The sequence below is a fragment of the Quercus suber genome, unplaced genomic scaffold (genome assembly GCF_002906115.3).
Source record: "Quercus suber isolate HL8 unplaced genomic scaffold, Cork oak 2.0 scaffold_517, whole genome shotgun sequence".
In the NCBI taxonomy this organism is placed as follows: domain Eukaryota; kingdom Viridiplantae; phylum Streptophyta; class Magnoliopsida; order Fagales; family Fagaceae; genus Quercus; species Quercus suber.
Window position 1 is genome coordinate 219,439 of NW_027069966.1, and position 14,359 is coordinate 233,797.

Genomic DNA, 14,359 nt, shown 5'->3' on the forward strand with positions numbered 1-14,359 from the left:
GTGGGGGTGGGGGTGGGGTTGGGGTTGGGGGGTTAAGAAGGTGAATGACATTAATGTCATTGTCAAAGTCAGGTAGATATTGGATAAAAGTCATCTTCTCCAACTTAAAGGTCTTGTAGTTTAGCTTACAGTACTTATGATCTTTTCAATCAATGATATTGAGGGGTCAGATCTCCTCTCTCCTTAATAATAACTATCGAATACCACCAGGCCTTGTAGCCTAGTGGTATTCGGTTCCGTTGTAACCGTTAGCTCGGGAGTTTATCCCCTGCAATTACCAAGCAAAAAAATCAAAATAATAATAATAATAATAATAACTATCGACTTTATAAATAAATAAATCATTTATTAAAAACAAAATCTTAACCAAATTCCTATGTAAGTCCATATAGTCTTTTAAATGGTGTGGTCTGGCAGAGCTAAACTAGCAATAATAGACCCTATTATCCTAAAAGGGAAGCCTAATCCGTTTTGTAATACATTTAATTGAGTGAAGGTTATTAATCTTTCATTCATAGAAGTCACAATCACTTATGGTTAATTTCACTAATAAGTAATAACAAAGAAGTTTAGATTAGAAACTGAAAATCTAGTTGATGATGTTGGTTTAAAGAGAGTTTAAGGCTGCGTTTGGGATAGCTTATTTTGGGTAGCTTTTTTTACTATTTAGCTTATTTTGTTACTATTCATGGATTATTGTACTTTTTGGTACTATTCATAAGTCTCATTCTACTATTTTAACTAATTTTAGTTTTATCTACAATACTTTTAACAAAAAAATTTCAATTTTAGCTAAATAAGTTGTTTCCAAATGGACACTAAGAGTGTTTTGTCAGATTTTAAAGCTCTATATATACCTTGTGTTTTTTTTTTAGACTTACAAAAAGGAGGAGATGAAAGATTTGAATTCCGATCATCTTTGTAGGAAAACTTAAATAATACCATTAAAACCACAAAACTTTTAATATATAAAAATTATTTTTAATTATCGAAAAACAACATAAAAACACATCATTGTTGAAATAATATCACAAATATTTATTTTATTAGGTGGTATATAATAGAGCAAAAGGCCTTTTTTTTTTTTTTTTTTACAATTTCTTAATCATTGGTTTTTGTTCTTTCATTGATAATCCCCTCCCCCTCCCCACCCAACAACTCTCTCCAACAATTTATATTAGGATAAAATTTAGGTACAATGCAGTACAAATATATTTTAGGTGTAATTGTTTGTCTTTTATCAATTAGTGCAAGCATATGTTTAATATAATTGTACTCTATCAAAGGAACTATATCTTAATTTTTCTCTTTTATCTAAAACCATGGAAAGGGAAATACAATAATAATTAGAATATCTTAATTTTGCTCTTTTATCTAAAACCATGGAAAGGGAAATACAATAATAATTAGAATACAAAGATGGAAGATAAAAGATATAAGTTTTTATCTACTATTTTTTTCACTAATATTGAAATCTCCTACTAAAATAGAATAAGAAGAATAAATAAAGTCAACAAAGTATATTTTATAATTTTGTAGAATAAAAATTGAAAAGGGTAATCTACAACTTGTTTAGGAGAGGAGAATATGGGGAATTGAATGAAAATAATAGAATTTTTGAAATTATTTTTTTCATTCTCTCGTTTGGGATTTTTTTTTTTTAATTTAAAAAAGAGGAATCAATATGAATTAAATATTTTTAATGAATTTTTATTGAAATTTCGATAATACCTTCTTTTTTTTTCTTAGATGTATATACTTTTATTTAGATTCAAGAAATGACATAATAGTAATATGGTTATAAGGTGACTAAAATTCTAGCCGTGACAACATCAATGAAAATTTTAGTTCCCAAACCTGGTATTGTTTGTTGTAATAGTAGTTTTTTTTTTTTGTTTTTTTAAAGAAGATTGTTGTAATAGTAGTTGAAAATGAAAATAAGTTGATTGTGACAATTTAAATAAATAAATAATAATATTGATGGTCCTGATAATATATATGATCTATTATTGCAGTTCACACATTGACACGTGGAAATTTTAGGGGGACCAAGTGAAAAAGATAGGTGTGTTAATAGACAAGAAGATGACCTTAATCTTAATAATGTCTGCTTGAAGTTGAGGTATGAAATGAAACCTGATTTGTCCTAATTATGAACTACCTTGTACTGAATAGGATGTTTCTGCTGATCATGTTGTAGTTGTCTTGTCTTTCTGCCTTATATTAAATATTACACTAATAAGCACATGCTTTGTAAACAACCTTAGTCCTTTGGGGTTGCCCATATCTAATGTCTATTCCTACAACTAGCAAGCTAGATATTACATACATGTCAGTACCTAAGTGGTTGTTAAGAATACATGAGGGCTAAAAGATATAGTATAGAGACCATAGAGCAAGCTTGCTTCATTGGCAGCATTAATAACACCATATAAGACAAAATGTCGGTCAAAAATTAAAGTATTACTTTCTTCAAAAACATCATGCATATGGGACGATTCATCTTATTTAATAGTTGGGGTGTTTTGTTAATAATAATAATAATAATAATAATAATAATAATAATGATGATGATAATAGTTGGTAGTCTATGACATAATCAAAAGGTATGTGATTATTGCACCTCATCTTCCCCAGGGGCGAGCTACATGTATGAGTGAGGGGCCATGCCTCTCCAAAAATTTTAAAAATATTTTAATACTACAAATAAATATTTAACATTTTAATTATTAGCCTACAAAAATAGGACCCCCCCCCCCCAAATATTTGAGCTAGTTCAATGTGCTCTTAAAAAAAAAAATTGTCCAATTGATCTAGTAGTAATAGAGAAATTTTTTTTCTCACATTCATTTTTTACTGTAAAATGTGTTCTTGTGTCTATTAAAGTTTTGGATCATTTGTGTCTTTAAATACTTTATTAGTTTAATTGAAATTTTTTTACTCACTTTGATAGACAATTTGGTAACTTATATTAAAAACGAAAACTTTNGGTGTTTTGTTTCAATGACTTAATAAATCCTCTTCTTCTTCTTCTTCTTTTTTTTTTTTTTTTTTTTTAAAGTACTTAATGATAAAATGTAATTTATAATGGAACTCCCCCCCCCCCCAAATATTTGAGCTAGTTCAATGTGCTCTTAAAAAAAAAAATTGTCCAATTGATCTAGTAGTAATAGAGAAATTTTTTTTCTCACATTCATTTTTTACTGTAAAATGTGTTCTTGTGTCTATTAAAGTTTTGGATCATTTGTGTCTTTAAATACTTTATTAGTTTAATTGAAATTTTTTTACTCACTTTGATAGACAATTTGGTAACTTATATTAAAAACGAAAACTTTAAGGATTCACTATGAAGGATACTAAATTTTATGTGTGTATAGATGTATGTGTTTGTGCATGCTTATGAAAGTTTGTATAAGCTAATAAATTAGTATCATAAGTTGACCCCCAAAAAAAAATTTCTAGCTATTCCCCTGATCTTTCATCTCATCATTCGGAAGAGAAAAAAAAAGTGAATTTGTGTTTACCTTAGAAAATATCTAAATTCCAAAATGCAAATATGCACATCACTTGTGAGTTCCAATCAACTTAACTAGTAAAATTTCATGCGGTGAAGAAAGAGATTCGAGAATTAAGCTCCAAAAATCAATTAATATTTTAGTATAAAAACAAGGCGAAAAATAATCAAATAGCACTTTTTTGCAAACTATGTTGCAATTTATCACTAATTCAGAAATATGTAGGAATTTACTACTTTTTGGGTACTCGAGTTCATAAACTCAAGTGTCATGGAAAAATTTTCAATTTTTCAGAATATATTATTTTAAAGAACTCGAGTTTTTCACAGCAAACTTGAGTTTCATAATCTTGAGTTTCACAAAGGCGATAGATCTCTATATGGTTCCAAAACAGTGATAAATTACTAATTTTTTTGATAAATAGTGAGAGTCTACTACTTTTTGGGTACTCGAGTTCATAAACTCAAGTGTCATGGAAAAATTTTCAATTTTTCAAAGTATAATTTTTTAAAGAGCTCGAGTTTTTTTACAGTAAACTTGAGTTTCACAAAAGTAATAGATCTCTATATAGTTTCAAAACAGTGATAAATTACTAATTTTTTTTACTAAATAGTGAAAGTGGGCCATTTTTCCCATAAGAACCATGATTGAAGTTAAAATTTTATTTATTTTATCTATCTAAAAAAAGAAGTAAAAGTACAAATAGAAACACAAACACAAACACAGAACCCTCCTGTGAAGTCACTTTCTACAACCTGGCACATCTTTAGAGAATGGAGAGCACACCAAAACAGAAAGTCACCCACCGTCCATGGAGAAAGGTAGCTGCTGAGAAATAGAGAGAGAGAGAGAGAAAAGCTTAACTTAGGGACATAAATGGTAAACAACAGCATATCTCTCCGAGCAACAGAGAGGGACACGTGTCCAGACATAATTTAAGGACCAGACAAAAATTAATTGCCCAGTGGGTGAGCGTGAACAAATACTGAAATACCCTAAAAAATAAAGAATATAATACTATAAATGGTAAAAAACCAGTGGCTATGTCTTTCCCTTCTTTAATATAATGCCCCCATCTGTCTACACTTTCTACTTTTGGTACATATCCCTCTTCCAAGCCCTTCTCAACTCGTCTCTCACTCAGACTCTGACTCTGTCTCCACTCGCTCCTTGACTCAGTCCACTCCACATGGCCTGAACTATTCCCTCCCAGCAGAACCTGTACTGTAAGTCATCAATTTTATGTCCTTCCTTTTTTTTTCTACCTTTACTTTCTCTCTCTAGAAATGGGTTTTGGTTTGATTGTGAGAATAAGATTCTTCTGTCCTTTTTTTTTTTTTTTTTTTTTTTTTGTGTACTGAGATTTTGAAATTTTTGTTTTTTGAAACTGGGTTTTATTGGGAACTGGGTAAAAAAAAGAGGAAAGCTTTTATATGTTTGGGTTTTGAATGATTTTTTTGGTTTATGGGTGAAAAGTGAAAAAGTATATAGTATATACCTTGGAGAGCTCAGATGAGGGCTACTGCTGTAAAAAGAAACTTAAAGATTGACTTTTGTGTAGGTGAAATAATAAATGGATATAATAGAGTTGCTCAGTTGTACACAATATTGATACAAGCTTCAGAATTGTTAACCATATATATGTCATCTTTATGTGATGTATGAATGTATGTCATCTTTATGTGATGTATGAATGTATGTCATCTTTATGCATGTACACATATATAAACCCCAAGTTGTTAGTCTAGTGTTTCAAGGGCTCATGAGATCTATGAGGTTTTTGAATTCAAAACTTCTAGTCAGCATCTTGGGGCCACCCCTAGTTTCCTCTCTGTAATTACCTAGCGTGTGGGATGGGAAACTACACACACCAGGTGGAATAGTTGGGGCACTGAAAGAGTTGTGAACACCCACGTTAGCGCGCGCACACACACATATATATAACTTTTATAGTACAGACTCGGGCAATTATAACCAAATGATAATAAATGGATTTCTAGGACTTCTCATTTCTGAGTTAGATATGATTATGTGGATAGTTGGGACAATGTTTTGAGTGCATAATAATGAATGTTTGGAAGCCTACAATTTTTATTGGTGGGGGCAGAAAATTTTAAAGTCTAAAAATTTTTAGAGTTTTTGTTTCTGGTGGGAGTTAGAATTTGGAGTTTAGACCCATGGTTTGGGATTTTTTTTTTTTTTTTTTTTTTTTTAACTCGTTGTTTTGTGGTGGTACAAAAGTTTAGGAATTTCTTATGCGCATGTAACTGTTACAAATTTTTGTTATCTCACGTAATGATGGGAGATTGAGATTTGTGGATTTCATGCAGAAGTGCTTGAATTATGCATGTATTCGGATTTAGGTAAATGGGGTCAGTTAAAGATGCTTTAGCTTGGATACACTGACAAAACTGATAGGATTATGGAAACAAATGCAATTTTTATCAGACTGTGTAAACCCAATAAAAAAATGGAGTATCTTATTGATAACTACCTGTCAAACTTATTTGAGATGAAAGCGCGATTGATTATGTGCAATAATTGTTGTTGAGAAAGAAGTGACGTGATGAATGAATGTTGATGACAGTAGATGAACATTTTCAACATGAATGCTTGCTCAACTGCTGCTTTAAGTGTAGTTATTGGCGAAGAAAGTGATCTTTTTTACAGTATTGCATTATTCTTTTGCCAGAAATTATTGGAGGCATTTTTCTTCTCTCATTTTTTCCCTCCCCCGGGGGATTTCTTTTTTTTTTTGGGGGGGGGGGGGGGGGTGGGGGGCGGATGCTGTAAATTATCAACCTTGTATAAACAAAAAAGTTATTCCCTGGCTAAATGTAACTCCTGCTTTCTTAAGAATGAGTGTGGTAAAGAGGTTTTCTGAGACAATGGATGTTAATGGCACTAAGTAAAGTTTGGGAAAAAAAATGCTACTTTTTATGGTGAATAGGTTTAAATCTTGGGTCTAATTGAGTAGGACTGCTTAGACCATTGCTATTATTGATTCATAGGAATGGCAGTTACAGTTTTACTTTAGATGTTAGAAAATGCTACCCTTTACTGTCTTGGTTCTAATTTTTTCAATGGTGTGTGAGTTGGATTCTATTATGTCACTCGGAGGGGTCGGGAGAGTTGTGTTTGAGTGGTGAATTTGTGGGTAATTAGCTGGTAGGACCACGCTGATGACATGTACTTGACAATTTTGTCTTAGCCGAAATGGGAAGGAAAAAAATCCACATGGAGGTCTCTGACAGTTTTAAGTTCACTTGTTTGTTTGATAGGGTGGGAGATTAAGAATCTAACGGGACAAATGGGCTGAAAGTGATGTATTTAAAGGGATGCCAACCGTTATTGTTCCGTTACTCCATTATATGGTCTTTGCATTAATCTTGGTTCTCTTCTAGACTTGGGGAGCAGTCTGGTTCTAATCTGTTCTCTCAAAGGAAAAAACAGAAATTTGCTACCCACCCTTACATGTTGATGCTCAAGTAGAGGGAATGGACAAACACTGCAATTCCGAGATTTGAGTTGAAGGTAACCTTGACTTTACTTGAGCTGTATATGTCAAAGCATGATAAATATGTCACACATTTTTCAACTACTTGTGTAACATGTGGCTCTTGTCTTGTTTGAGTTTCTAGTCCTTGCTCTTTTCCATCAGTTGGCACATCTTATCGAGAGTGTGACTGTTTGCTGCACTTTTGGCATTATGTTAGTTGCAGTCATTGCATGCTGACCAGTGCTTGGCTGGGAAAATTATATATGCACATTGCATCTAAAACCAATTTTCTTTCTTATAGGTGTTTTCTTAATAATTTTTTTGTGATGGACTGGAACTCAAAAGCCACCTCGGAGTGGGACTGGGAGAAATTGGCAGGGTTCAGCTCAAAGACAATTGATATTCCAGAATTGGTACAACCATCAAATCATGAGCTTGAAGGAGGGGTTGACAACACATCTGTTTATTCATCTGGAGGTGGTGGTGGTTTCTCAGGGTCTGATTTGGGCCATGGTTCTTCATCTAGGAGCTCCATCTCTGCTTCAGCCGATTCCTCTTCTAAGGAAGGAATTAAGAAAAGTGGAACTGTTGATGGCTTTCCTAAAGATTTTACCGAGAAGAATGAGTGGACCAGAGCGGACAATACTGGGAAATTTCCATCTTTGGGGGCATCTATCAGCTCTGGGGAACCAATGATTGGTTTGAAGCTTGGTAAACGAACTTATTTTGAAGACTTGTGCATGGCAAGCACCACCAAGACATTACCAACATCTATGACTCCGACATCCTCAACTGTTCCTGGAAAAAGGTCTAGGGCATCTTATCAGAGTACACAAACCCCACGTTGCCAAGTTGAAGGATGCAATATTGACTTAAAGTCATCAAAAGACTACCATCGTAGGCATAGAATTTGTGAAAGCCACTCGAAAAGCCCAAAGGTCATCGTTGCTGGTATGGAGCGTCGGTTTTGCCAACAGTGCAGCAGGCAAGTTTTCTTTGGATCTAATTTAAGGAATATTATCAGTATGGATCTCTATTTTCTTAGTAATTTGTATTACTAAATGTCTTTTGCATTTTCAACACTTCTTGATTGTAAGATTTTGTTTGTACAAGAAGATTTTTGTGGGGTTGTCTTATTATTAAGTGAATTTGTTGATGTGACAATAACTTGGTTGTGAATGTTAAGGTTCCATGAATTGTCAGAGTTTGATGATAAGAAGCGAAGCTGTCGTAGGCGTCTCTCTGATCACAATGCACGGCGACGTAGGCCACAGCCCGAGGCAATCCAGTTCCATTCTCCTGGGCTGTCTTCATCAATATACGGTGGTAATTTTGACACTTAAAATTTCTGTACTTTTCTGTTGTGCCAGTAGTTATATAACTTAACTAAATCCGTCCTTCATATGGCTGTCTATCTGCATTTAAGTCACCATTTTTGTTACATTCTCAATTAGAAAAGTGAACATCTTATTCTGTAAATTTTTTGGGATTTGGGAACATTTTTTTAGCCTTTCATCATTTGATTCTATAAGCCAATGATGCATGATTGTTTCATTTTCCTCATGGTAAATTTTCTGAGATTCATAGCGAATCTTTGAAGCAAGGTTATGTATCATTTGGTTTTGTGGTTTTAATCTCTACAGATGGGAGACAGCAGATGAATCTTGTATTGAATAGGGTTCCATTGTCAGCTGCAAATCCAACATGGCAAAGTGCATGCAACGATAACAAGGTCACACAAACTGGACATTCTTTAACTAGGCCTACAAAAACTGGGGGTATTGATAGGCAGCTGAAATTGCTCACAGATATGCCAGAGGTTCCTTCCATGCTACAAACATATTCAAGCAAGATGTTGTCTTTTGAAAACAGTACACCTCAAGTCCTTAGTCAAGGTATTTCTCCTTGCTTTTATACAGAACTGTTTTGTATTGGTAGAAATATGGCGAATCAAACATGCTTAGCTTACTTGGCTTATGTACAACATTTCAAAGTTTCACTTATTTCTAGCCACATTTGTACTTTTACCTAGCTTATTTTTGAGGCAAAATAGGCCAATAAAAATAAGTTATACCAAATGAACACTTGCTTCTATTTGTCATAGCTTATTGGTTAGCTTATTTTTAAGGCTGGCCAAGGTACAACATTTCAAGCACTCACTGTTTCTAGGTATAGTTGTAATTTTACCCAGCTTATTTTTTGAAGCAATATAAACAGATGAAAATAAGGTATACCACACTCAAGTAGTGTTGAGTTACTCTTCTCGAATGGTGTTTAGTTATACCATCTTTTTCTTGTTTTTCTCTTCCTGTTTTCTTTGATCATTGTATTTTGGTTTCTTGATGTTTTTGCCTATCTAGTACATTTCCTATGTATGGGGCTGTGTTCTTCTTTAATATATATTTTCCGTTACTTATCAAAAAAAAAAAAAAAAAAGTAGTGTTGATACACAATTCTGACCTCATAAGTTTTTCTTGAAAGGTATTCACAATTTTTATTGCAAAACATGTTCTAATTCTCATTAGAAATCATGCCCTAAATTTTATTGGAAGAAGTATGCTATTTTCCCTTGGAAAGCATACTGTATTTTTTATGGAAAGATGTGCACAATGTTTTCTTGCAATGTGTGCCTTAATTTTATTTGTAAAATGTTCAATCTTTCTTGAAAAGAGCGCCTTATTTTTTATTGGAAAACATGTTAATTCTCCCCTAGGAAGCATATCCTAATTTTCTCTGGAAAACATTACCTAATTTCATTCAGAATCATGTTTTAATTTTATTGAGTGAGTACCTTTCTCCTTGAAAATGTACCATTTTAACATCATTTTATGGTTATTAATGTATTACTTTTATATCTATTATTACTTATAAATTAATTTTAGATATGTTTGTAAATATTTTAATTGTTGTTACACCTCTACTATCGAAATCTGTTGCCAGCCAATCACCCATCCATCGATCCAATGCACACTATCAAAGATGCATCTAATCCAAAACATCTAAGCACCATCGGCCAACCTCCATCCACACCGACAACCACAACACATCACTGTCGGCAAAAATCATACCACAAACTACCATTAATCAGGAAGCCACCTAAACCCAAACCTGCAAGGTTGAAATCTTCATCCCTGTGCACCACTAGTTGCTAAAACCATGAAAGTCCCAATCCAGACTGCCTCAAACCAACAGAACCCATGCCCACCGTTTATGTCTCCGATTCATGACCACACTCAAGGACAAAAGATATAGACAAAGTGAGAGAGGAGGTAGGTGGAAAGAGAATAGCAGATCTGTCTAAGGGAAAAAAGAAAAAAAAAAAAGAGAGACGGGCTTAGGGATCGGGCTTAGTTTCATCTCAAGCCCATACCCGAGTCCAGCATAAACGCAAAAACCCAAGCCTTGGTTCAAGTGAATCTCAAGCCCAAACTACCAAACCCAGCCCAAAAAAATCCCCTTAGGCCCAAACACTTGTCCAAGTTGAAACTTAACCAAACCCAAACCCAAATACAAATAGTTCAAGCCCATTTTTAATTTTCCCATGGCTCCTAGCTCAGTAACCAAAGTCTAGAGCCTGAATGGTCCATAAAACCCATTACCTGAACCAAAATGGCTCCAAAGTCCTTAATCAAACCCAGACCAGATCCAAATGAGAGACCCAAACTACCCACTAACCAACCCAAGCCTCAATTATGCACCAACCAAGCCAACAATAGAAATTAGCCCAAACCTACAGCAGAATACTAACATTAGCCCATAAAATCCCCCTTTTCCTCAAGCATTCTTCTTCTTCTATTTTTTTTTTTTTTTTTAAGAATAATTTTCCCCAAGTACTCTTTCGAGTAGTTTTATTGCAATTTTGGCCTCATGCCTGCAGCAATTAGATTTTGTCCAACTAAGGTATAAATCTCGCTTCACAATTTGAAATTTTGTGATTTAAATTTATGCAAGTAGTTGATATTTATATTTTTGCAGGTAATGTAGTATTTAAATTGCTTGGATATGGTAGTGCTAAGCTGCTGCTTTTTATTTTCATAATGTGGATAGAATATTGTCTATAAATATTTACATTTTAATGTTGTATGTGTCCCTATATAATATTGTGACTTTGAGTAATGGTTTGACTATCTAGACAATAGACACCAATCTAGCAATTAAGTTATTCCCACCTTTAGTGGGTTCCAGTTAGCTCAATGATTGAATAAGAGATCTAAGGTTCAATCTTCACCTACACCAAAAACCGATTGGTAAAGAGCTATCATCAGGAGTAGATGCCATAGGTTGAAACTCTCTAAAAAAAAAAGTTATTCCCACCTTCCCCTTAGTTCTCTATTCCTTTTAATTTTTTAAATTTTTATAGAGTGATCAAACTGATAATAACTAACTCGTAAAATAATATTAATAATAATAATAAGAAGGTGAGGAAGCAAGCACATAAATACCACGTCCCACAGACTCCAGTGTGTTTATTCAAAGTTGTCTACCAAGTTCATTTGTGGATTTTCTTTCTATAAATAAAATCTCTATTTCTTACATCACAATTCTCTATACAGGTTTAGAGGCATCTTCGTTTGCATCTAATGTTAATGTAGCGCCAGATCTTCGGCGTGCTCTCTCTCTTCTGTCAACCAATTCATTGGGTTTGAACGACTCTGAAGGCAATGCACTGGACCAGCTCATGCATGTTAACCGAAGCAGCGTAGCCCAGCCAGCAGTGCATGCAGAACTGCAAAATTGGGATTTTTCCTCATCAGGACACGAGCAGGTGGAACAACCACCTCCTGAATCCCGTGCGCGTTCATTAAATTACCATAATAATGGCAGTGGCCATTACCAGGAATTCCAGTTGTTCAAATCATCTTATGAATCTGGCTGCTTTTTTTCCAATCAAATCAACTGATTATTGGAAATTAGCACTTCCTATGAAATCACTGCAAGGTCAGTGGATCCATCACTTCTGTATAAACTTCATGTTATTTTTGGTTGTCAAAATAGTGTTTAATTTAAGTTTTATCATTATTTCTCTACGATGTGATGGTATAACATGCACCCTCGTATCCCTAAAAGCAGTTAAATTTCTTCCTCAATTCTCCAAGGGGTAGCACAATTAGTTGGGGACAATGTCTCTGTGGAATTTTAGTCTCCTCTTCCCCATCCCTTTGGGTCAAACTCACTCATCTAGAATTTTAATCTTTACGGGTAGCACAATTGGTTGGAACCAGCCTCATGAAGTCAAAGCCACTTGCTTGAATTCACCCTTCATCCTCACCTTGGGCAAATTTCAGTCACACGCACACCAAGATAGAGAATCCTTCAAGCACCCATTAGAAGACTAGAAGTTTTATGTGACTGAATTTCACCAAGCTTTTCTGGAACAGTGACCAAATCATCTTGCTCAATGGTTATATGAGACCCAGGAATTATTCCAATCAACCCATGAAATCCATAGAATTGGTGGTTTCTTCATATTGTCATCTGATATAAATTGTTGATGCAATATAACTCACCATTGAACAAATGAAATAATGTATAAGGTTGAAGCATATATTTGTATGCAGACCTGATCCATATTGATTCATACCTTACATTTCCAACTGAATGTTGTGGCCTGGTTTTCATGCTCATTTGTGGGAATATTAATGTGGAAAGACAAGAGACAACATTAAGTCACTGTTTTAAAGACCAACATCCACTTGCATTGTTCTAAAAGTTATTATTTACTTTCAGGATTTTGTTGCAGTTTTGGTCAAGCTGGCAAGACATCCAACCAGAGCACAAAAGTGACGTGTTTTGAAATTGGATTGTTTGCTAGTAAACAAGTTTTCTGCAACATTCATTGGTTACTTGACCGATCTGATCTCCTTTTTGTTGAAATAATGTTGATCTGATCTCCTTATTGTTGAAATAATGTTAATGGTCTGCCAATTTGTCCAAGAGGACTGCCTACCAGGCTTTAATTTGGCTAAACGATTGAATATTATTATTATCCAGTGCTAAAAAGCTTGTCTGGTAGTTTATATATAACTTTTGGACAGCTTACTGCATCTTTTTAAGATCTTATTCCTAATTTTGCTCTCCCAACTTGGATGAGTTCGTAATTTTAAGCATGATGAATAGACCTTTGTAAGTTTTATCCCAAGTGTGAGAACTTTTAACCTTTATTAAAGTTCCTTGTATTCTCTTTCCTGTTGAATATTCTTGAGTTGTTATGGCTGTGGTTAGAATCATTTTTCTTAGAAGATATGAGTCGACTATTGAATGTACTTGGGTGTCTCTCCTTCTAATAAATACTTAACAACAGCAGCTGCTGGTTTGCTTAGACCCCAAAAATACCCATCCAAGATACCAAGGGAATTCAAAATGGTTACTCTATCACAAGAAGTGGGGGCACAAAAAGTTGGAAGTAGGTTTGTACCACTTGAGTTACAAAACTTCGGTTGAAGTTTGCTCGTGGATTAAGGCTTGTGAAGAGACTTTTATGACGAAAACGAAGGGGAGAGAGACTCTTTCATGCCTTCCTTCGAGAAAATGGGGGGTATTTATATATGGAAAATATGCAATGTATCGTAATGCTTACATGCCGGCATGATCAATATGAGCGAAAATTCCAATTTTTTTTTTCTTTCAATTTCCTGGTAATTTTTTTATACTTTTTGATGTTTTCCTTGATTTTGGGCACCTCTTTGGTTGCCTTTGTGGTCCTCCATTCTGTGTAATTTAAGTGTTACTGGAAATGTTATGAAGTTTTCTTTCCAACAGTCGGGAAGTTAGATACTTCACAAACAAGTTTTTTTTTTTTAATTTTTTTTCTTTCAACATTTGAAACTTATAATGGTGTGACCTTGTGTGCATGATTCCTTTCAATCCAGATCACTTAGGTGAAGGTACCATTTTGAAAAAGTGACATACTTTGTGAAAGTAGGGACTTGTCAAACCATTGCAACGCTAATTGATCTATAAAAGTTTTCTTATAGAGGGTTTCCATTTCGGGTTCGGGTGCCACTTTATGCTATTTTTCTTGACGATTGAGAGATGATCTATAAAAGTGGCTTAGCAAAGTTGAAGAGCATTTTGCCCAGTTTAACAAAATTCCCCCCCTTTTAAATCAACTATGTACGAATCTTGACAACTTTACACGCAAATGAGAATCCCAAATGACTCAATTTGACAACTTTAAACTTTCTCTTTCATACACTTACTTTGAGGCTTTCCTGAGTTTAGGTTTACACAAATGAGATGTGGTTAAAAAACTCAACACCAAATTTTTTTTTTGTTGGTGTTTGATTTAACCAAAAATGTTGTGTGCAAGAACATGATTTGACATGATTTTGACTCAATTCTTGGA

The 14,359-nt window shown here is 34.1% G+C and overlaps 1 protein-coding gene across 3 annotated transcripts; it reads left to right on the forward strand.

The window, feature by feature from the left end:
• The first annotated feature begins 4,533 nt into the window (after positions 1–4,533).
• On the forward strand, positions 4,534–13,772 carry LOC111986616 (squamosa promoter-binding-like protein 12). 3 transcript variants are annotated; one of them, XM_065763626.1, is made up of 7 exons: positions 4,534–4,741; positions 6,797–7,049; positions 7,316–7,999; positions 8,201–8,340; positions 8,658–8,909; positions 11,568–11,952; positions 13,316–13,772. In XM_065763626.1, exons 3-6 carry the CDS (start codon positions 7,341–7,343, stop codon positions 11,912–11,914), a joined length of 1,398 nt encoding a protein of 465 aa, XP_065619698.1. In that variant the 5' UTR covers positions 4,534–4,741; positions 6,797–7,049; positions 7,316–7,340; the 3' UTR covers positions 11,915–11,952; positions 13,316–13,772. The 3 variants fall into 3 exon arrangements, with proteins under 3 accessions (XP_065619698.1, XP_065619699.1, XP_065619697.1); XM_065763627.1 differs by having other exon boundaries at positions 13,319–13,772; XM_065763625.1 differs by lacking the exon at positions 13,316–13,772 and adding an exon at positions 12,742–13,207 and having other exon boundaries at positions 4,535–4,741.
• Positions 13,773–14,359: the final 587 nt, after the last annotated feature.

Bases quoted from the DNA above. Each gene is read 5' to 3' on its own strand.
- LOC111986616 (XM_065763626.1), top strand. From the start codon at position 7,341: ATGGACTGGAACTCAAAAGCCACCTCGGAGTGGGACTGGGAGAAATTG. The intron at 8,000-8,200 runs GCAAGTTTTCTT...GTGAATGTTAAG, and splicing joins TTTTGCCAACAGTGCAGCAG to GTTCCATGAATTGTCAGAGT. The intron at 8,341-8,657 runs GTAATTTTGACA...TAATCTCTACAG, and splicing joins GTCTTCATCAATATACGGTG to ATGGGAGACAGCAGATGAAT.